Source organism: Trypanosoma cruzi, genomic scaffold (genome assembly GCF_000209065.1).
Source record: "Trypanosoma cruzi strain CL Brener 1047053517083 genomic scaffold, whole genome shotgun sequence".
NCBI classification, from domain to species: Eukaryota; Euglenozoa; class Kinetoplastea; order Trypanosomatida; family Trypanosomatidae; genus Trypanosoma; species Trypanosoma cruzi.
In genome coordinates this window covers 206,921-228,881 of record NW_001849564.1, presented here as the reverse complement: position 1 = coordinate 228,881, position 21,961 = coordinate 206,921, and the positions used below count along the sequence as shown (strand labels likewise).

The window sequence follows — 21,961 nt, the reverse complement described above, 5'->3', positions numbered from 1 at the left end:
GTGTCTCCGACGCTGCTCATCGGCCGATGTGGGATTCTTCGCCTGTGCGGGGTGATGTGCGGCTGTGCACGGACAGAGAAGCGGGTGCGCTGGACTGGACAACAGTAAAATGACTGGCGGCAGCGCGTGGACTTTGCGGAGGGCGGCTGTGTTCTTTTGCATCCTGCTGGCTGTTTTTTGTGTGGGTGTTGCTCGGTGTGTGCTGACGCGTGACGAACAACGCACCCGCCGTGACTCCTGCTGCTGCTGGTGGCAGTCGCCGTGTGTTCCCGGCGCACTGTTCTTCCGTCTCGTTCCGTGTGTCTGTGTGCGTGAGTTGTTGTTGTGGGGAGTGACTGCGGCGGGATGATGGTGCCACTCACTGTGGATGGCGGTGCTTATTCTTTCACCCCTTTTTATTAGCCTGTTTTCTTCATTTCTCAATCACTCTCTTAAGAAGAAAGCAAACAATCGCTTAACGCTACTGTGAAATTCGAAGGCACTGAAAGGACCAACAGCACACACATCGCCCACACACACATATTTATATGCTCTCACGTGTTGCTGCAGTGATGGCACCCCGCACACACAACCGTCGCCGCGTGACCGGATCCAGCGGGAGGAGGAGGGAAGGAAGAGAGAGTGAGCCGCCGAGGCCCAACATGTCCCGGCGTGTGTTTACTTCCGCGGTGCTGCTACTCTTCGTGATGATGTGCTGCGGCAGTGGTGGAGCTGCAAGTGCGGAGGTGCAAGAGTCAACAGTTCCAAAGTTTGAATGGGAGGACATAAAGAGTGAGGATGAAGGTGTAACTGTGGACTCGTTGAGTGTTCCCAGCCTTTTGAAAGTGGGGAGTGATGTGTTTGCCGTTGCCGAGGCGCACTGCAAGAAGGATGCAAGCAGTGTCTTTACTGGCATTGCATCCCAACTACTCACCATAGAAGACGGTAAGGAACCGGAGGAAGTGCTGAAGAATGCCAAGAACACACAGGTTCTGGAGGAAGTGACTTCCACAGAGGGGAAGAAGAGAGTAGATGTGAGCCGACCAACAACGGTTGTAGATGAAAGTGATATTTACATGCTTGTTGGGAAATACAGCCGGAATGCTGGTGGTACCGATGACTGGGGGCTATTGCTGGTGAAAGGGACAGTCGGTGCTGAGGGAGATGACAGGAAAAAAAAAATCCAATGGAATGTGAACCAGCTACCGGCCGGCACTTTATCTGAGGGCGAACACGATTCCATGACACGGTTGATTGCAGGTGGTGGATCGGGTGTTAAGATGAATGACGGTACGTTTTTGTTCCCATTGGAAGCGGCGGGTGGAAAGAATTTCTCACTGCTCATGTACACTTTGGATACTTCGAGGAACATTGTGACTTGTAAGCTGTCGAAGGGGATGTCTGCCGATGGCTGCAGTGATCCCTCCGTCGTGGAGTGGAAGGGAAAACTCATGATGATGACTGCGTGTGATGATGACCGCCGCAGGGTGTACGAGTCCGGTGACAGGGGGAATTCGTGGACGGAGGCCCTCGGGACACTCTCCCGCGTGTGGGGCAACAAACACAAGGGAGAAGGGAAGGCCGTTGGGAGCGGTTTCAGCACAGCGACGATTGAGAACAGGGACGTGATGCTCGTTACTCTGCCGGTGTATGCCAAAGAAAAAGAAAAGGGCGTACTCCATCTTTGGCTGACGGACAACACGCACATTGTTGATATTGGGTCGGTGTCCGAGAAGGACGATGATGCTGCCGCCAGCTCCCTGTTGTACAAAAGTGCTGGAAGTGGAACTGGTGATAATAATAAGGAGGAGTTGATTGCACTGTACGAGAAGAAGAAGGACGATGGAAAGCCATCAAACAGTCTTTGGTCTGTGCGTCTGACTGCGCAGCTGAAGCGGGTGAAGGAGGTGCTGGCGACCTGGAAGAATGTGGACGGAAGTGTCTCCAAGCTGTGCCCCATTTCAAGTACTGCGAAGGATGCCTCAACTGCCACTGCCTGCAGCGATGGTAAGGTCACGGATGGGCTGGTTGGCTTTTTATCCGGCAACTTCTCTAATGGCACGTGGAAGGACGAGTACCTCGGGGTGAACGCCACAGTGAATAAGGGAGCGGAAGAAGGGGCGGTAGCAGAGAAAGCAGAGTCTTCCGATGGAGTGAAATTCCATGGAGCGTGGGTGGAGTGGCCCGTTGGCAGTCAGGGGGAGAATCAGCTGTACCACTTTGCGAACTACAAATTCACTCTTGTGGCGACGGTGTCCGTCCACGAGGCGCCGAAGGAGGGTTCTATTCCATTGATGGGTGTGAAGATGAGTGGCGCAGAGAATCCAGTACTTCTGGGACTGTCGTACAACAAAAAAGAGAAGAAGTGGATATTATTGTGTGGTGGCGGACAGAACAAGGAGCACAGCAGCCATTCAGAGACGGATACTACACACCAATTGGCCATTGTGCTACAGAACGGCAACCAGGGCTCTGCGTACGTCGATGGTAGGCGTGTGTGGAATGCGCAATGTGAATTGGAGAATACGAATTCTAAAAAGATATCCCACTTCTACATTGGAGGGGATGGAGTCAATGCAGGGAACACAGAGGGCCAAAAAGGCGTGTCTGTGACTGTGTCGAACGTATTGCTTTACAACCGCCCGTTGGATGAAGCGGAGATTACTGCGCTTAACGCAAAACTTTCTATTCCAAAAGCAAGAGAAGCAAAAAAAGTGAAGGTTACTCCACCAGAGGTAACTGAACCAGCTACGCTGGAAACCGAAACTCTGTCTATTCTTGGCGAGCAACAGCAGACTGAACAGGATCCGTTGGGGAAAAGTGAAAATGCGGGCAGTGGCGGTTTATTCGTGTCAGGGCTACCTACTGCTACGACTTCCCCAGCAGCCAAAGAGTCCGAAAACCAGTCAGCGTCGGGAACATCTCCCAGTGGGAACAAAAATGTGGATGGCACTCCCTCGTCTGACGCCGACCCAGCGGTGGTGACGGTGGGTGGAGACACGGTTCAGGGAGATGGATCACCCCAAACTCCTGAGGAGAGCGTGAGCTCTGGTGAGGATGGGGAGACGGCGGAAGGAACGGATGGGCAGGGAGAGGAGGGAATCCATCCACATGCCGGGGAAGTAAATGCCACGGCACTCAGCAGCAGCCTTGTAAACTTGTCGCAGGGGAATAACACCGATGCGTGCACTGTAAGTGGGGGCGGACTGCTGCAGCTGCCATCGCTGCTTCTTCTGTTGGGACTTTGGGGGTTTGCGGCACAGTGAGGCGTGACTGGCTGCCGCGTGGGACAATTGCGACCTCCCCAGCACCGAAATGCGTCCAAGAACTAATTTTTGCCCTTCAAATAATTTTCCTCACTTTTTGCGTATTTTAAATTCATTTTCCTGTTTGCTACCTTTTCTTGTTTTGTTTCCTTTTATTTTGTGTGCGTAATTTTAAACTTTTTTTGCGTTTTTTTTTCATGTTTTCGTTCTTTTCTGTTTTGTTGTTTTAATTTTTTACTCCCTTCCTTCTTTCTTTTGCTTTTGGGGCAATCACTATGGACGTTTTTCTTTTCTACTCTTCCCTCTTTAATTGTTTTTTCCTGCACTCTTCCTGCGAGGGGTGCCGTGTGTTTCCGCCCAACTGCTCCACTCGCACACCCACCGACACGCTCATGACGACGGCCCTGTGCGCCTCGCCTGCTGCACGCATGAGGAGGGGCCGCGACGAACGGCGCGCTGAGGGAGCCGTGACGTGTGGGCGTGCGACGAGTGCCTGTGGGGCGGAGCACACATTTCTTCCCTCTTGTTTTGCTTTTCTTTGCGGCCAGGGCGGGCAGACACCCGCAGCGCCACACACACAGCCACACCCTGCCGCCGTGTTTTTAAGATTTTTTTGTTTTTGCGTGTTTATTTCATGCGCCGGCAGTCCCTTCGGTGTCGGCCTCGTGAGCATTTCTCTCCCCTCCGATGATTTTTTTTTTTGCTGCGCTCACTCTCCCGATGGAGTGACGCGACTGCCGTCATGCCTGCGTGCTTCTCTCAGTCCCACACACACGAGTGACTGCGCTCTGCGGGCCGCACTCACGCGCCGATGGGAGGGCTGAGGGGAGCAGCAACACGCAGATGACCCCATGAAATATAAACGATGTGCGGACACACAGAGGGTCGGATGGTTGAAAGACATTTAAATATCTTTTATTTTTATTTTGCGGGCAAAATATATGCGGACAGTTTGGTGTGGCCACACGGCAGCCGGCAGCTTTTTAAATTGTGTGGAACAGTAATGGATGATTTCTTTTTATTTATAATTATTTTGTGTGATGGGGTTTGTGTAAGACGGAGGGGAAAGCTTTTTGTGTTTTCAATAAATCTTGTGTGAATTGCCGCTGCTTGGGCTGCAGTGCAGTCATGAGTTTGAGCGGTCTTCTTCTTGTTGCTTCCGCCACGCACCTCCGCTGTACATTTTTTTTTTTTTTGCGTCTTTCCACATACTCTGCTTCCTGTTTCTACTTCTTTGCTTTGTGTTTCTGCAGGCATACACACAAGATGCACATTGCAGTGGATTTGATTGCTTTTTTTGCAGCGTGTGCTGGCGGTTGCGTGTGGCGGCTGTTGTCTTCTTCCGTGGCCATGAGGAGAATGGGGGAGAGGGAGTGCGCAGCCCGAGTCTCCTTTCCTGCGGGTGTGGAGCACCGCGTGTGAGTGCGTTGAGTTGGGCTCCGTGTCCCATTGAGGGCGGGATGGGTGGAAATTTTGTTGCCGCGTTATGGATGGATGAGGGTCCACTAGCGGTTGTGGCTGGTGTGGCGGGTGCTCGTCCGTGTGCGTGACGGCTGCTGGGAGTGCTGGAGATGTATCTGGTGATGCGGATGCGGTGGTTGTGCCGGTGGATGTGTCGTGTGCTCCGAGTGACGGCAGCCTGAGCCATCGTGTGTGTGTGTGTGTGTGTGTGTGGAAGAATTGTTCTGCTGCTAGTGCCGAGGCTGAGCGTGAGAATTATACTTTCAGTGGCTTTGATGTGCGCATGCATGGCAGGAATGGTGAGCTGGGCGCTGTGTGCCATGTGGCCAATGCGGTGCACACATTTAGCAACTGTGCTGCCAGCTGTGCAAGGAAGGAGGAAGGGGCCACCGTTGCCTTCACGATGAATGTGACGACACATAAATACGCCGGCCCTTATGAATTGTGGTGGCGTCAATTTTCCCCGATGGAACCATCCATCCGCCTGCACGTAGCAGCGATGCTGACCGGACGGGCATCCGTCAGTTGCCGCCACCCCGTGAAGGGAAAGATGACACGAAATCTGGTGGGACAACTGCGCCGCAAGTTATTGCTGAGCCGTCACGTCAACACGAGGATTGGCGACAGTCTGCGGCGGCTGACGGACCCAACACCGTCGATCCGAGTCCCGCATCCAACACGGCGACCAACACGTCCGAGACGAGGCCTGAGTTTGCCGCCAATCCGAACGAAGTGATGGTCCCGAATGCATCCAAGAAGAGGCCTTCCTTTGCCAACGGTCCGAAAATATTAGTGGCGCTGAATGCATCCGGGATCATGTCTGTCACTTGTGGCGGCAGGGAACACGTTGCTGCGGATAACACGGACGAGGTGAGTGAGCGCAACGCCACCGGACACAAATCTCTCGTTTTAGAAAATGGCGTTGCGGGCAGTGGATTTGTTGCTGAGGGTGATGCGGACGGATTGACTCAACGCAATGCCTCTGGACGCGATAACAAACCCCAATTACGAGAATTCACCGCGCAGTATTCCGGGAGCGGTATTTGTCCCGACGACTGCTTTGCCCTGCACAACGACGCGAAATTGAGACTGCGCGAGTTAACTGTTGACGGCACTGTGCGTGTGTGCGTGTATTGGGCGTTGCTACTTCTTCTGGGATTGTGTGGAGTTGTGACGGTCTTGTGAGCCGAAGAGTGTGGAATTGCGGCTCCTCACGGAGAACGTGTCCCGCGTTGCATGCGTGTTTTCTTTTATTATTTACATTTCACTGTTGGGTTTGTTGTTTTCCTGGAATAATACGTATCCTTGCCGTTCCTTTATTTAATGGTCGGTTGCTGCACACTCTCATGAGTGACGAGTTTCCCTCTTTTGTGTGTTTCTTTTTTGTGGCCCACACGCGGTGCCGGCCTCATTGCTGTGCGTCCCACGGACTGCACGAAAGGAGGATTGGAGGAACAGGCCGGATGCCGCAATGAAATGTGAGGGATGTGTGGCCTGGTGGAACTGTACGATCTTTTTTATTTCTCTTCTTGGTGAAGGCATTATGTATACAGAGGCACACACGGTTGTCTTGTGATGCTTGGCATATGAAATAGAATTTTGCCCGATTGGTTTTTTATATTTCTCTCCTGGAGTTCTGTTGGACTCCCATCATTTTTTTTTTGTGTGTTCTTTTTTTCTTTTTTCTTTGGTTTTTAACTTTTATTTTGCGTGGCGGTGTGCGAGTTCTGCAGTTGTAATGATTCCATCTTCCTTTTTTGGTGTGCGCTTCTTCTGGCTGCTGTCGCTTATTACCATGCGGTGGCTGTGCGTGGTGTAGCTGCTGTCTCTCTCTAATTTCCTTTCTCATGCTCTTGCAGATCGAATCCACGTTATTCAACAGCGATATTTTTGAAGGTAATGCGCCGTGTGTTTTGTGTCCTGTTGGTGCTGGCACTACTGTGCTGCTGCTCGTGCGTGTTTGCCGTGGAGGAAGTGGAGGAGCAAGAGCCGCAGGTAACGCAGGTGAATGCAGAGTGTGCGGGTGACGGTAATGTTGCGCGCTGGCAGCTCCCTGGGAATTCATTGTGGTACAACTGCACGGTTGAAGATAATGGTGTGGGGAAGGAGATTTGCGGCATGGGCGGCGGAAACTGTACGTCCGAGGCTTCACAGAGTCGCGCCAAAGGAGTTGCGAAGGGCGGTGTCTTCACGATCAACGTCACATCGCCCACTCCAAGCGCGGTGAAGAGTTGGTGGGAGAGTAACGTGAAGTCGAAGGCGGTCACCGTTGAAAGTGTTGCGGCCAAACCTCCGGAAGGACCTCCAAGCCCTCCAGATGAGAAAATTTCTCGTGAAACATTTTCCAGACCGGATTCTGAATCTTTTCCGGACGGCGCTGAGAATTCCGCGGATGTCCCTCCTTCCCCTCCACCTGCAACTCCAGGCGGCGCTGGTGCTAACCCTGTTGCTGGCGCTGCGGCCACGACGGATCCTTCTGCTGCGGCCTTGGGAGCACTGGATTCCGCCCCCTCTGGTGATCCTCAAGGCCCTTCACATTCTGCCTCTGCTGCTTCTCCTGCACCCGAATCCCCACCAGATCCAAAGCCCACAGAAGGCGGCGGCCACTCCTCCCATGAACCTCCAGTGGAGCTGCGGGAAGAGACTGCTGCTGCGCCACCGACTCAGTTGTCCCAGACCGGCGAGGACGGGGGTGCAGCGGAAGGCACCGAAGAGGACACCGCCGCCAACGCCACCGACACTGCTTCCGGCGAAGGAAATGCTACGGCGGCAGGCATGTCGGCTCCCCTTTCCTCTGCGCCCACAACGAACGCGCTGGAGAACAGTGTGGGAACTGACGCCTGCTTCCATGGCACCCATCTGAATGCCCTGCCACTGCTTTTTCTGGCCGTCCTTGCGTACGGGACACTGGGCTGAAGAAGTGTATGCGGACTATAATTGCCAGCACTCAACCACGTGGATTTGTGCGCTTCTTTTGTTTTATTACGTGGTAACTAATAGAAAACAATGATTGTGTGTTTTGATTCATTTGCTTCTGCTGCGCTGCTGTGTGCTCTGTGTTGCTGCTGCCTGTATCCGTCACTTGGCACGCGTACCAGACACATTCATATGCACGACACGCCCAAAACAGTTTGCGTGGACGCACTTTTGTGTGCTGGTGCATGCACGCTGGAGCCATTTGTTGCAGCTCCTTGTGTTTTGTTCTTTTTGTTTTTACTTTTTTTTTACTTTCTGTTTCTCTGTTGTTTTGTTGCTACTTGTTTTTTATGTGTTTATTTTCCTTGTTTTTTGCTTCCTTCGGGGTGTTGTGAGTTTTTTTTCATTTTTTAATGGTTTATTTTCTTTAATTTTTTCTTTTTCTTTTGTTTACTAATCTTTTTTTCCTTCCATAACTTCTCTCTTTGCTTTCGGGGCAATCACTGTGGCAGTGATTTTTTCTTTTCTACTCTTCCCTCTTTAATTGTTTGTTGCTGCACTCTTCCTGCGAGGGGTGCCGTGTGTTTCCCGCCCAACTGCTCCACTCGCACACCCACCGACACGCTCACGACGACGGCCCTGTGCGCCTCGCCTGCTGCACGCATGAGGAGGGCCGCGACGAACGGCGCGCTGAGGGAGCCGTGACGTGTGGGCGTGCGACGAGGGCCTGTGGGGCGGAGCACACATTTCTTTCCCTCTTGTTTTTTTTCTTTGCGGCCAGGGCGGGCAGACACCCGCAGCGCCACACACACAGCCACAACCTGCCGCCGTGTTTTTTCTTTTTCTTTTGTTTTTTGCTGCGCTCACTCTCCCGATGGAGTGACGCGACTCCCTTCATGTCTGCGTGCTTCTCTCAGTCCCCACGCACGAGTGACTGTGCTCTGCGGGCCGCACTCACGCGCCGATGGGAGGGCTGAGGGGAGCAGCAACACGCAGAAGACCCCGTGAAATATAAACGATGTGCGGACACACAGAGGGTCGGACGGCTGAAAGACATTTAAATATCTTTTAATTTTATTTGCGGGCAAAATATACAGACAGTTTGGTGTGGCCACACGGCAGCCGGCAGCTTTTTTAAATTTGTGTGGAACAGTAATGGACGATTTCTTTTTTATTTATAATTATTTTGTGTGATGGGGTTTGTGTAAGATGAAAGGGAAAGCTTTTTTTGTTTTGGATAAATTCTGTGTGAATTGCCGCTGCTTGGGCTGCGGTGCAATCGTGAGTTTGAGCGGTCTTCTTCTTGTTCTTTCCGCCACGCACCTCCGCTGTACGTTTTGTGCGTCTCTCCACACACTCTGCTTCCATTTCTCTACTTCTTTGCTTTGTGTTTCTGCAGACACACACACAAGATGCACATTGCAGTGGATTTGATTGCTTCTTTTGCAGTGCATGCTGGCAGTTGCGTGTGGCGGCTGTTGTCTTCTTCCGTGGCCATGAGGAGAATGGGGGAGAGGGAGTGCGCACCGCGAGTCACTCTTCCTGCGGGTGTGATGCACCGCGTGTGACTGCGTTGTGTTTGGGCTCGCTCCGTTTGCGTTGTGTGGTGGCTGCGGGCTGTGGCCATTTCCCTGGGGCTGTGGAAATGAGCTGGATGGAGATGGTGGTGGATGTCTTCTCCTCCTGCATGGTGGGTGGCTGCTGGCGTAGTGTGCCTTCCTTGCGTGGATGCCGTCTCGTGGTGCGTGAACTGTGCGGCTGGGCCTGCTGCCCTCTCCTCGTTTTTTCTTCTCTCTCTCGCTGTATCCGCTGTGCTCTGTCTCTCTCTCTCTTGTTGCATTGTTTTCCTTCTGCACCACCGATCAGCTGACTGACTCCAGCGACTCCACGACGCGTGACGATGACTGCGATGATGACGGTGCGGCGCCGTGCTGGTCTTTGCGCTCTTGTGCCGCTGCTGCTCGCTCCGTGTGCGTGACGGCTGCTGGGAGTCCTGGAGATGTATCTGGTGATGCGGATGCGGTGGTTGTGCCGGTGGATGTGTCGTGTGCTCCGAGTGACGGCAGCCTGAGCTATCGCGTGCGTGGGTGTGCATGTGGGCGTGGAAGAGATGCTCTGCTGCCGGTGCTGAGGCTCAACATGAGAATTACACTTTCAGTGGCTTTGATGTGCGCATGCATGGCAGGAATGGTGAGCTGTGTGCTGTGTGCCATGTGGCCAATGCGGTGCACACATTTAGCAACTGTTCTGCCAGCTGTGCAAGGAAGGAGGAAGGGGCCACCGTTGCCTTTACGATGAATGTGACGACACATAAATACGCCGGCCCTTACGAATTGTGGTGGCGTCAATTTCCCCCGATGGAACCATCCATCCGCCTGCACGTAGCAGCGATGCTGACCGGACGGCATCTGTCAGTTGCCGCCACCCCGTGAAGGGAAAGATGACACGAAATCTGGTGGGACAACTGCGCCGCAAGTTATTGCTGAGCCGTCACGTCAACACGAGGATTGGCGACAGTCTGCGGCGGCTGACGCACCCAACACCGTCGATCCGAGTCCCGCATCCAACACGGCGACCAACACGTCCGAGACGAGGCCTGAGTTTGCCACCGATCCGAAAGAAAACGTGGCTCCAACACCACCCAAGTGGAAGCCTAGCATTGCCATGAGTTGGAACATAGAAATGGATCCGAATGCATTTGAGACGAATACTGCGCCCGCCACCGCGTTGAGGATGACAGTGGGCTCGAAGGATACCCGTAAGAGTGAAGCCGATGACGGCAGCGGCGAGCACTTTTCTGGGAAAATTGCGGGAGGAATGAATGGTCACAACGTCCCCGGAACACAAAAAACGCATCAAGAAATGTGACGTTGCACGATCTGGAGCGGCGTGAGTCCAGACGGCTGCCTCGCTCTGTTTGACGACGTTTAAGTTGACGCTACGCGATTCAACTGGCGACCGCACTGCGCGTGTGTGCGTGTCTTTGGTGTTGCTGCTGGAACTGTGTGGAGTTGTGGTAGTCTTTCGAGCGAAAGAGGGTGGAATTGTGACTCCCCACGGGGGATATTTGCCGCATACTTTGCGGTTTTTATGTCACTGTTTTTTCTCTTCTTTTTTGTTTTTTTACTGCTCGCTTTTTAAACCCTTTTTCCTTCTCTATTACTGTTTTTCCCTTTTTTTTCTTTGTAATGCTCTTTTTGAATATTTTTCCTCTGGAGTAATAAGTACCCTTTTTTCTTCTCTTTAATGTTCGGTTGAAGTACACCGGAATGGGCGAAGTGTTTCCCTCTCTTGTGTGTTTCTTTTTTGTTGCCCACACGCAGTGCCGGCGTCACTGCTGTGCGTCTCACGGACTGCACGAAAGGAGGATTGGAAGGAGAGACCGGATGCCGCAATGAAGTGTGAGGATGTTGTGTGGGCTTATGGAATAGGACGATTTTTTTATTTGTCTTTTTTTTTCTTACCGCGAGCATTATCTACATATATACTTAAACATACTGTCCTCTATGTTGTGCTTCTTAACATGTGAAATGAAGGTCCTGCCGAATGAATTTTATTTATTTATTCCGGGAGTCCTGCCGGACCCTCAACTCTGTTTTTTTTTTTTTCTAAAGCTTCTGGTTTGCAGGGCGGTGCGTAAGTTCTGCAATCGCATTGATTCCAACTGCCTCGTGGTGTGGGGTGCTGCCTCTTGTTGCTGTGGCGTGGCTGGGTGAATTTCATTTTCTTTTTGCCTTCACTCTGCGTTGACGGGGTGTTAGTTTGTGCTGAAGGCTACACGCAAGTGACGGGAGTGATGGCGATGATGATGACTGGCCGTGTGCTGCTGGTGTGTGCCCTCTGCGTGCTGTGGTGCGGTGCTGCGGTGGAGGCGGCCGGTGATGTTTCTGGGATAGGCGATGGAACTCCGCCGGAACCACAAAAAATTGAAAAGTCTCCAGAAGGCACGCAAGGCTTAAGAGGTGAAGCAACAGATGTTAACGTAAAATTGTCACGAGAATCTTCCCCATCTCTAAAGGAAGAGGTTCATGATGATGAAGATGATGATGATGGTAGTGATGATAATGAGGAAGAAACGGCAAAAGTAAAAAAAGAAAAAATTAAAGGACCAACACAGGCACAAGAGGGCAAAAATAATGAGGGACCATCCCAACTACCGCCACCACCAATACCATCGGGAGGCCCAACAACATAAAAAGAAAACTTACAGAACATAACCAAAGTAACGAACGAAGCCACGCCGTCAGGACCCAAAATGGAATCAAAAGCACCGGAACAGCCTTCAGGGGACGCGACACAAGAGAAGCACAGTCATGACACAGACACAGAGAATTCGACGAAGAATGCAGCAGCCGGCAGTCCAGTTGAACCAACGACCTCATCTACCTCTGCGAGTGGCAGCGGTGATCATGTACAGAATAAGGCAGATGAGGATGATACTCAAAGCTCTGAAGAACAACACGACAGCCTTAAAACTGGCAATAACAACGTTGTTTCAACACTCAGTGGGACAGCGTCACAAATGCCAGAAACAATCACCACTGCTCAAACAAATGATACGACGACGCATGGCGACAGTGACGGCAGCACCGCGGTCTCCCACACCACCTCCCCTCTTTTGCTTCTTCCTGTTGTTGCGTGTGCGGCTGCTGCGGCGGTGGTGGCCGCGTGAGAGTGAGGGAGAGAGAGCCGTGCACCGCCCGCACACACACTCGTCCTTCTCTCTCTGTGTGTGTGTCCCCTTGCATGGACTCTCGCCCCCACCTCACCCCACGAGGCACACACATAATGTGCCCACTGTATATATGCATGCACACCCATGCAGGCCCGTTGGTGCTCTCTTTTGCACCACACGCACCGCTGCCGTCCTGCCTGGCTGCATGGGCGGAGCACCGTAGCTGTTTCTGTTTCTGTTTTTATTGCATTGAGTGGGCGACCTCTCTCTCTCTCCTTCTGTGTGTGTTTTGCTTTACGGGAGCAAAGAGAGTGTGTGCGCTGGTCGTCCCACGCTTCGGCTTTTTCTTTTATTGTTTTTTTTGATTTTGTGGTTGAGTGCACCCATTACTTTTTTTTGGATTGTTGGCATGCTTTGACTGCGGACGCCTAAATTCTCTTTTTGTATTTTTCTTTTTGAGATATTGTCAGTGTTTCTTATCCTTTTCAAGCCATGAAATGTTTGCTTTGATAGACAGCATGCGTCAGTTGATACACGTTACTCTGTGACCTGCGGCGCCGCTTTTGGTGATGTTTGTGATGTGTTGTGCCGGCGGGTGCTTTGCTGCCAGCCTGACGTACTCCTGCTCCTCTGACAGGGCGATGCGTGCGGACGGGGCGAAGTCGATCCCGGCTGTGGTGAGGGACGTGCTTTTTGGATCTGAGGGTGCGTCGCAGACATGCACCGTCATTGGGAGGAATGGATGGGCGCCCACCCGCATCGATGTGTCGGCAAGGGACGTGGATGGCACCAGGAAGTATTGCAGCTCAGAGCGGTATTACGCAATGAATTCATTGACGGCAATTGCGAGTGTGAAGGTGACGTTTTTCTATGCTGAGAAACGGGAAGTATTTGTTTCGTTATACTTTGCAGCCACTGTTCGTTAATGGCCTGCGGGCTGTCCGTAGCGATGTGGCCAGTTTTTCCGTCTTGAACGGTGCTGTCGTGCGAGAGGGTGTTCCAAATAGTCGGATGCTCAGTTGTCGAGGACGGGGGCATTCCCACAGCGTGTGCGGCAGGGCCTCCCGTGTATTGTCGGGGCTCAGCGGCTGGTGGGGGTTGCAGCAGAGGAGTGGCTGAAGGGCTACGGCTGTCATTGGAGCTTGCAGAGGTGCGTTGTTCGTCTTTTGCTCGTTGATACGCCTGACATTTTCGGTAGTGACCTGCGCGTGAGGCACTTGTTGGGGAGACCGTGGAGCTGTCGCAGAATCCACATTTGAGGCCTTCTGCAACGATTGGAGTGCCAGGGTTGGTGCGTCGGGCGTGTGCCTTCATATTGTGGACGGACGAGAAGACGCTGCCGCAGATTGGGCAGGGCGACGTTGATCCGCTGCTCGTAATTCTACGAGGAGGTGCCGTGGACACGCCAGGTGGAGGTTCCGGAGGAGGTCGGGGCGGTCCTGCCTCTTCAGTGAGAGGAGGAGCGGCACCACCAACACAGAGGGTTGCTTGTGATCTGCAGGGTGCGTGCCGGTATGCCGAGGAGTGGGCAGGAGGACGTCAATCAGCCGCTTGCTGGTCGGCAAGGAGTGGCGGTGCTCACGTCGGGAAGAGTTTGCGGCGGAGGCAGAGCACAGACGCGGTCCCAACAGCACCGCAGCACAGCCGATCCCAGAGGGCAGGGACGTGGCGCCGCCATGCCTCGAGGCATCACAGGCCTGGGATCGGGAGGGCACCAAGCTGTTTCGCACGGACCTCTAGCAGCATGGAGAAGCCACCGCGGAGGGCATGATTGCAGTCCTCCCGTTTGCGGAGCACTTCAGCTCGTGGCAGGCTGCCGCTGCAACACACTCGGCCTGCTCCATTCCGTCCGTACAGATTCATGTGGGAATGTCACGGCTGCCGCTCGTGCGGTGCCTCGGTGCATCTCCAACCATGTGATTACAGTGGCCAGAGGTGTTCCACACGCCGAGGTGAAAGAATCACAGTCAGCTTCATGTAGGAAAATGGAGGCATGTTTTCGTCGTGGCAGCATGCCTGCCTGTCGCGGGATGCCGTCCTCCGTCCCTGCAGTGTGGGATGGCAGATGGTGGTCCGAGTCCATGTAAACGGGTGGACGTCCAGTGGGAGACACGCAGTACGCGTTGCGCAGTCACGTCGGGAACCGAGACGCTGCGGCCGCTGATCCACATTGCCTGTGCCGAGTCGTCGGAAAACTCAGAGTCCATGTTGCTTGGGGTGACGGCGAGGTCCTCTCCTGCCGTCGTGGATGGTGAGCGACCGTCACGCAGTTCATGGTGTGAATTCAGGTCGCAAATAACCGCTGCAGGACATAAACGGCGAATGGTGCTCGCAAAGTGAGAGTGTGAGCAATTGCCGTGGGAAGGCTGCAGAGGTTCACCACGTACATGCTGGGGCAGGCCGGTGGGCACACGCGGAAGGCGGTGGTCTCCACGCAGTTGGTGCCACGAGCTAAAGGCGCTCGCACGGCAATGTGTGGCGCACCAAGAAGGCCACACCACCGGCACGCCCACTGCAGGTCTGGTGGAAGTCACCGCAGCTAATGAGCCTCGTCGCTGGGGCACTCTGGTGCCTGCACTCCTGCAGAAGAACGATGCCGGGATGGTGCTGCGCCAGTCGAGCAGCAAGGGCAATCCTGAGGGGCGAGGGGCCTGAAGTTCTGAGCTGCTAAATAACTACGAGGCCATCCTCATCGGGGCTGCGGCTCTTGCGGACACCACCGCAGCGGGTGATGCCGACGGAGTGACCGCAATGAAGCGACTGTGCGGTTCTGTCGGTCGGGCTGCAGGCAAACCGCCTCGCCGCTCCACAACCAACAGAGCGTGGGGCCTTCTCGAGGGGTGACGCCGTCGTGGTCCCCGTCACGCTCGCAGCAATGCCCTGCCGCAATCACTCACACAGAGAGACAAGGAAGAGTGTGTGGGTGTGTGCCGAGAGCACAGCGACTGTCATCGTCAGAGGAGGCCATCGTGGCACCATCCGTCACGCGCCAGCACACACCGAGCAACGCCCGCAACCGGCAGTGCAAAAAAAACAAGGAGAGAAGAATGCCCCAAGAGCAGGCAACTTCACGCATGGCGGGCATCGTGCGGCCGTGTTGCCATTTCAGCACGGGACGCAAGCCAACGTCCCGCTGTCGCCAAGAGCATTCCAGCAGAGCACTGTGCAAACACTTATTTTCTGTGTGCTGGAAAAGCAGAAAGAGGAGCACAGGGAGGCACATCAACAGAGAAACAGGAACAGCTGGATCGCAGGAATAAATGCGGTAAGACCCCAACCTCAACAATCACGCACGGTGGCAGCAAACATCCACAAAGCAAAAAAAGAAAAGAAAACAAAAAACACGGCGGCAGGGTGTGGCTGTGTGTGTGGCGCTGCGGGTGTCTGCCCGCCCTGGCCGCAAAGAAAACAAAACAAGAGGGAAGAAATGTGTGCTCCGCCCCACAGGCCCTCGTCGCACGCCCACACGTCACGGCTCCCTCAGCGCGCCGTTCGTCGCGGCCCCTCCTCATGCGTGCAGCAGGCGAGGCGCACAGGGCCGTCGTCATGAGCGTGTCGGTGGTTGTGCGAGTGGAGCAGTTGGGCGGGAAACACACGGCACCCCTCACAGGAAGAGTGCAGCAACAAACAATTAAAGAGGGAAGAGTAGAAAAGAAAAACGTCCATAGTGATTGCCCCAAAAGCAAAAAAAGAAGGATGGGGGATGAGAGGGGTTTAAAAAAAAAACGCACAAATTCATAACAAAAAAGGAAAAAGGAATTAAATTTACAAAAAGAAAAAAACATGCTACGGTGCTCCGCCCATGCAGCCAGGCAGGACGGCAGCGGTGCGTGTCGTGCAAAAGAGAGCACCAACGGGCCTGCATGGGTGTGCATGCATATATACAATGGGCACATTATGTGTGTGCCTCGTGGGGTGAGGTGGGGGCGAGAGTCCATGCAAGGGGACACACACAGAGAGAGAAGGAAGAGTGTGTGTGCGGGCGGTGCACGGCTCTCTCTCACTCACTCTCACGCGGCCACCACCGCAGCAGCAGCCGCACACGCAACAACAAGAAGAAGCAAAAGAGGGGAGGTGGTGTGGGAGACCGCGGTGCTGCCGTCACTGTCGCCATGCGTCGTCGTATCATTTGTTTGGGTGGCGGTGGCTGTTTCTGGCATTTGTGACGCTGTTCCACTGAGTGTTGGAACAACGTTGTTATTGCCAGTTTCAAGGCTGTCGTGTTGTCCTTCATGGCTTTGAGTATCATCCTCATCTGCCTTATTCTGTACATGATCACCGCTGCCACTCGCAGAGGTAGATGAGGTCGTTGGTTCAACTGGACTGCCGGCTGCTGCATTCTTCGTCGGATCCTCTGTGTCTGTGTCATGACTGTGCTGCCCTTGTGTAGCATCCTTTGATGGTGGTGCCGGTGCTTCTGACGCCGTTTTGGATTCTGACAGCGTGGCTTCGTTCTTTACTTTTTTTGAATTCTGTGAGTTTTCTTGATCTGATATCGGGCTTTCTTCATCTGATGATGTTAGTGGTGGCGGTGTTGTTTCTCCTCCATTATTTTTACTTTCGCTAGACCCGGTGTGTGCTTTAATTTTTTGTCTTTCCTCCTCTTCTGTTTCTTCTGCCTTTATCCCTTCACTACTTTCACGTTTATCCTGAAGATCGGCATCTAATTTCGTCACCGTGTCCTTGGGCAATTGAGTCATCTCGGAAGTACCCGTCGAAGAGGGTTTTTCACCAGAACGACTGGGAGTGCTGCCAGATGAAGAGGACAATTGATCGTTGGTTTTGTCTTGGGAGTCCGTTGCCGCTTTGATGCCGGAATCCACGTCTTTGTTTTCATTTCCTTCTCTACCAGCCGCAGGTAACTGCCCGTTTTCATCACCTGCGGCACCCTGCACTCCTCCTGCACCAGGTGCTTCATTGTCCTTAGTACCAGCCAAGACACCACCTTGCGGTGATTTATCCTTATTTTCCAATGAATCATTACCAGCTCCATCTCCACCGTCCACAGCCGCAACCGCCTTTATTAATCCCATTCGGGTAGAAATCAACCCGAAATCCGCCTTCAGGCGCAGCCCTTCATTTCCTCTATTATGCGTGTGCGTCAATACGTTCCCATCATCCTCAACGCAGCGGTTGTCCCTTGCATCTCCAAAAACAGTGAGGCACCACAGCACGCAGAGGGCACACACCAGCAGCACACGGCCAGTCATCATCGCCATCACTCCTGTCAATTGCGTGCAGCCTTCAGCACAAACTAACAACACGTCAACGCAGAGGGAAAGCAAAAGGGGAGACAAGACCGCTACACCACGCACAACCACCGCAAAGTGAAAAATGATGGCAGCTTGCACATACCATGAGTCAGTTGAAAGCAGTGAAAGTGCAAAAACACACACCGTCCCGCAGCAAGTAAGCAGAAAACACACAAAACAATTAAAAACAAAACACAGGTAAACAAACAGCAATGAAGTTAAAAATGTAAAAACACACAAAGAACAAGGGGCTGCACCAAATGGCTCTGGTGCGCATGCACCCATCCACAAATGTGATTCCACGCAAACAGTCGTGTGCGTGCCATGCATATGAGTGTGTCTGGGATGCGTTCAACGTGACGGAAGCAGCAACGTGGAACACACAGCAAAGCAGCAGAAGTAACTGAAGCAAAACACAATCATTATTTTCTCGTATTTAGCTACTTACAATGGACCACAGTGGACGCACACAAATCCCCGCGGTTGAGTGCTGGCACGCACAGCCCGCACACACCTCTTCAGCCCACAGCGGTGTACGCCAGCGCGGATACGACGAGCAGCAGCGGGGCACACACCCACGCAGAGCTGCTGAGGCTGCTGTCGACTTCACGAAGAAGTGACGGTGCGCGGGTGGTCGTTGCGGTTGGCGTCTCTGTAGTCGTAGTAGTACTTGGTGCCTCCGGCGCGGTGGTGGTGGTCGTGGTTGGTACCTGTGTCGTGGTGGTCGTCGTGGTCGTCGCGGCAGCATCTTCGGCTCCCTGATCTGCTTTTTCTGAAGAAGGATCCGCGGGACTTGGTGGCTCTTTCGCACCGTTCTTAACTTTTGACTGTCGTCCATTGGACACTTCATTTGATTGGTTTTCCGGACCGGTAGAGACTGGTGTACCTGGCGAATTATTATTTGAATGTCCCGCAGTGTGCCCCGTGCCTGGCGACCCCGACTCACCTACCACCTGTACTCCTGAGTCTGAATTAGAAGAACGACTACTAACGTCTACATCAGCTTTAGGTATAGTATTCTCCGTATTGTTCGGTGCCTGTGTTGTCCCGTTCGTCGTCGTGTTCTTCGAAGGTTCTTGAACAGCCTCCTGAGTGTCTGCCGCGCTCACTGACGGGCAGCAGCACAGGGCGAGCACCAACAGGGCGCACAGCAGACGGCACGTCATCATCGTGAGTGTGGTCCTTCAGTGGTGTGGAGCTGATCTGCACAGTGAGGGACATGGAGAGCAACAGGAGAGACGAGAGGTGCGGCAGACACACACAGAGGGCACACCACATGAGGAGAGGGCAGCAGCCAGGCATGCACCGTACGCCGCACACCACGCACGACACACACTCCAATCCACGGCAACACACACACACACACACAGCCCTGCCGCAGCACCAACACACAGATGGAAGAGGGAGAAGCAAACAGGAGCGGCACACAAGGCTCCACCGCATGCACATACGGCGAGAGCGGTCCGTCGTGTCGGCACCCCCCACGGAGGGTACGCACACACACAAGAGGAGGCGCAGCGCACACAGCAACACAAAAGCAAAGTAACAATGAAAAGAATGATCCCCGCACACCACGTGGATTGTTGGTCCACGGGAGGTGCAGCCAATATTCATCACGAAAACAGTTCAGTTGCCTTTTGGCCTTCGTCCAAATTCAGCGCACACAACACTTCATGCAGGCCTGGCCACCACCGCAGCAGCCGCACACGCAAAAATAAACGCAGAGAATGGAATAATGCAAGCAACCATTTATTTGTGTTTCGGTTTGGATGTTGGCAGATGTCTGCATGTGTTTCGTTTTGTTTTTTCCAGAGGGCAAACCCTCATGCCAGGGTCGTGTGTTGGGGATTTCTGCAGGGTGCACAATTATTATGTTTTCTTTCCTCTTGTGAATGTTTCTTGTGTTGGTGCAGCCAATAATTCGGTTTGTGTTGTTCCTGCCTTTCGCTGGTAAAGTGTTGCAATAGATGTTTGTTTTTCCTCTCGCTGCTGTGGCACCTGATTCCTCGCCGTTTATTGCGGTGAAAATGAAAATATGTGAGTGGACTCCCACACACCAGAACGCACCTTCGCTCCTATTTATTGGTGCACAGAAGGGCATGTGTGTTTGGTGGTGCCTCGTCCATATATGTTTTGTGGGTGCACATTCCCACGCAGGCTGAGGGCGGGATGACGCTCCGTCGCGGTGCACTTCCCTCGCATGCCGCCCACTGTGATTCATCATGCATCACCCTCTCACATATTCCGTGGTGCCACACCGCTGATATTATTGCAGCCGCTGTGATTCCGCGTACTTCACGCATTTGATTGTGCCACAATACATCCGCTCGTGTGGCCGCCGCATCCAAACAGCGGTGCCCAACACCGTGAGCGGCAGTCCACATCCTTGCATGTCCCAACGCTGTGGTGCTTGACTGTCAGCCAGGCGTCAGACAACAAGAGAGTCTTGTGCTGGCAGTACAAAACACGCGAAGCTGCTGTGAATGACTCGGGCGGAGACGCGTCTATTCGTCGCAATGCAGTGAAAAGGAGTCGGGCAAAACAATGCCGGCTGCACTCACGACACCATGTCCACAGCCAAGGCATGCGACGTGATGTGTGTTTCACTGGTGCTGTGAAATGCCTGCAGACGACGTCACTAGTGGAGGCACACCACCCATGATCAGCGGACAGACAATAATCGGCATGGGAGGCCACAAGGGGCAGCAACGACGCCAGCAGCAGGAGCAGCTCTCTCTCTCTCCGTTGCCTCCGAGAAGTAAATATTCCACCAGCCACAGCTGACTGTGCCATCGCGACACTCCATGCACGTCGTGGCTGCGTCAACACATCCTGTTCCCTGCTGCGCCTCAAAAGATGCCTCACTCCGTCCACTGAGTGCATCGGTGTGGGCCGTGCCTCGGCTGCTCGTGAGGACCACAGCGATGTGAGGGTCACCGAGTCGCAGCATGTTTGTTGTGACGCTGTTGCATGGCACCTGCACACACACGCAGCGCCTGCATCCCTCCCTTTTGTGTCCGCCCTCTGCCGGAGTGGCCACACACACGGGCAGCAGCAAAATCACTTCACCCTCGACGATCCAAAATCAACACCGACATCCCTCGCGACGCAAAGATCTCAGTTGCCGGCACGGGCCTCCTGTCGCCCTGCCATCGACGCTGAAACACGGCACAGTGCACGCACTTATTTTCCTCGTGTGCAGTCAGCCGTTTGCTTCACACATTCTTCGATGGGCTGACGTCCAAAAAAGCACGCCACAAAAGGCCACCGTGATCGCACACGCTCTTGCGATGAGCGTCGGTGTGTGCATGGATCCGCTGCTCACACGTGCAGGCAGGCAGCCTGCAGCCGGTGCCCTCGTGCCAGTTCATCGGCTCCAGCATGGGAAAGAAAGTGGCCTATTCCCGATGCACTTATTCCCGCCAGCAGCACCAACACGCTGGTCGCCGGCCGTCATTCCTCAGCACATCCAGGAATGCTGAAAAGTGACGTGGAGCTGTCAGCCAGCAATGCCACAATCCCCGCACACATGTCGGCTCCACCAGAGAAGACACACAAACTAAAGACAACACCCTTCACGTGTCATCCGAACATCATTCCAACACACCGAGACACGCCAAACAGAAGTGTTCGTCACCCCAATGCACCTCCCCACACAATCACATAGTCCATGCACCACCGCAGCAGCAGCAGCCGCACACGCAACAACAAGAAGAAAAAGAGGGGAGGTTGTGTGGGAGACCGCGGTGCTGACGTCACTGTCGGTAGTCTTCGTGTCATTTTCCACAGCGGCGGTTTCGACTGCTTTTTGCTTCGTATTGCCGTGCTCCTTGTAATCGTCTTTTCCTTCTCCTCTCCCTGCAACATCGGATTCCGGTGCATTCTTCGGCGCCCCATCATCACTGGTGGTATTGCTGACAGCTGAATGTGATGTTGGCCCTTGCGGTGTTGTGGGTTCGACGGGCTCCTCTGGAATGGTAGCGTAATACGTACAAATAAACTTAGCGTCACGGTCATGAGTTACACCCGACGTTTTATTATAAAAAGCGTTACAAATCCCCTTCATCACTTTGTGCATGCAGATCCTCTCAGCTGTCACATTCAACTTCCCTCCTGTCGTGCTTTCATTCGCGCATTCTTCCTGCGTCAGAACATACCAATTCAAGATCAAATTCTCCTCATCCGTTCTGTTACTGGCAACAACACCGGCAGCAGCTTCCACCACCTTGTCCGCAAAACCACCGCCGGCACCGCACCACAGCACGCAGAGGGCACACACCAGCAGCACACGGCCAGTCATCATTGCCATCACTCCTGTCACTTGCGTGTAGCCTTCAGCACAAACTAACGCCCCGTCAACGCAGAGTGAAGGCAATTAAAAAAAAAAAAACGACCGCTACACCACACACAAC

The 21,961-nt window shown here is 53.5% G+C and overlaps 8 protein-coding genes and 1 pseudogene across 8 annotated transcripts, besides 10 other annotated features; 5 read left to right on the top strand and 4 right to left on the bottom strand.

Annotated features, from left to right (window-relative positions):
* Positions 1–61: part of a sequence feature (areas not merged during assembly with more than two copies in the genome that could not be assigned to a particular haplotype) that runs on past the window's edge.
* Positions 62–178: a sequence feature (areas merged during assembly that could not be assigned to a particular haplotype. This can correspond to areas where the two haplotypes were merged or to regions with more than two copies in the genome that were merged during assembly.).
* Positions 179–21,961: part of a sequence feature (areas not merged during assembly with more than two copies in the genome that could not be assigned to a particular haplotype) that runs on past the window's edge.
* Tc00.1047053508873.330 (trans-sialidase, putative) lies at positions 528–3,245 on the top strand (the record flags this gene model as incomplete). Its single annotated transcript, XM_816619.1, has 1 exon — positions 528–3,245. The coding sequence occupies one exon, from the start codon at positions 528–530 to the stop codon at positions 3,243–3,245; it is 2,718 nt and encodes a 905-aa protein (XP_821712.1).
* Positions 3,378–3,508: a sequence feature (A-rich).
* Positions 4,895–4,919: a microsatellite.
* On the top strand, positions 5,442–5,891 carry Tc00.1047053508873.300 (uncharacterized protein; the record flags this gene model as incomplete). Its single annotated transcript, XM_816618.1, has 1 exon — positions 5,442–5,891. The coding sequence occupies one exon, from the start codon at positions 5,442–5,444 to the stop codon at positions 5,889–5,891; it is 450 nt and encodes a 149-aa protein (XP_821711.1).
* Positions 6,360–6,414: a sequence feature (A-rich).
* Tc00.1047053508873.289 (90 kDa surface protein, putative) lies at positions 6,606–7,622 on the top strand (the record flags this gene model as incomplete). The annotated part of the gene is made up of 1 exon (XM_816630.1): positions 6,606–7,622. One exon carries the CDS (start codon positions 6,606–6,608, stop codon positions 7,620–7,622), a length of 1,017 nt encoding a protein of 338 aa, XP_821723.1.
* Positions 7,903–8,088: a sequence feature (A-rich).
* Positions 8,790–8,810: a sequence feature (AT_rich).
* Positions 10,722–10,807: a sequence feature (A-rich).
* Positions 11,419–12,294, top strand: Tc00.1047053508873.280 (annotated as a pseudogene).
* Positions 11,651–11,690: a microsatellite.
* Tc00.1047053508873.260 (uncharacterized protein) lies at positions 12,867–13,223 on the top strand (the record flags this gene model as incomplete). The annotated part of the gene is made up of 1 exon (XM_816617.1): positions 12,867–13,223. The coding sequence occupies one exon, from the start codon at positions 12,867–12,869 to the stop codon at positions 13,221–13,223; it is 357 nt and encodes a 118-aa protein (XP_821710.1).
* Positions 16,308–17,516, bottom strand: Tc00.1047053508873.250 (mucin-associated surface protein (MASP), putative; the record flags this gene model as incomplete). The annotated part of the gene is made up of 1 exon (XM_816616.1): positions 16,308–17,516. One exon carries the CDS (start codon positions 17,514–17,516, stop codon positions 16,308–16,310), a length of 1,209 nt encoding a protein of 402 aa, XP_821709.1.
* Positions 18,068–18,718, bottom strand: Tc00.1047053508873.240 (mucin TcMUCII, putative; the record flags this gene model as incomplete). The annotated part of the gene is made up of 1 exon (XM_816615.1): positions 18,068–18,718. One exon carries the CDS (start codon positions 18,716–18,718, stop codon positions 18,068–18,070), a length of 651 nt encoding a protein of 216 aa, XP_821708.1.
* On the bottom strand, positions 19,845–20,432 carry Tc00.1047053508873.224 (uncharacterized protein; the record flags this gene model as incomplete). The annotated part of the gene is made up of 1 exon (XM_816631.1): positions 19,845–20,432. One exon carries the CDS (start codon positions 20,430–20,432, stop codon positions 19,845–19,847), a length of 588 nt encoding a protein of 195 aa, XP_821724.1.
* Positions 21,109–21,858, bottom strand: Tc00.1047053508873.210 (mucin-associated surface protein (MASP), putative; the record flags this gene model as incomplete). Its single annotated transcript, XM_816614.1, has 1 exon — positions 21,109–21,858. The coding sequence occupies one exon, from the start codon at positions 21,856–21,858 to the stop codon at positions 21,109–21,111; it is 750 nt and encodes a 249-aa protein (XP_821707.1).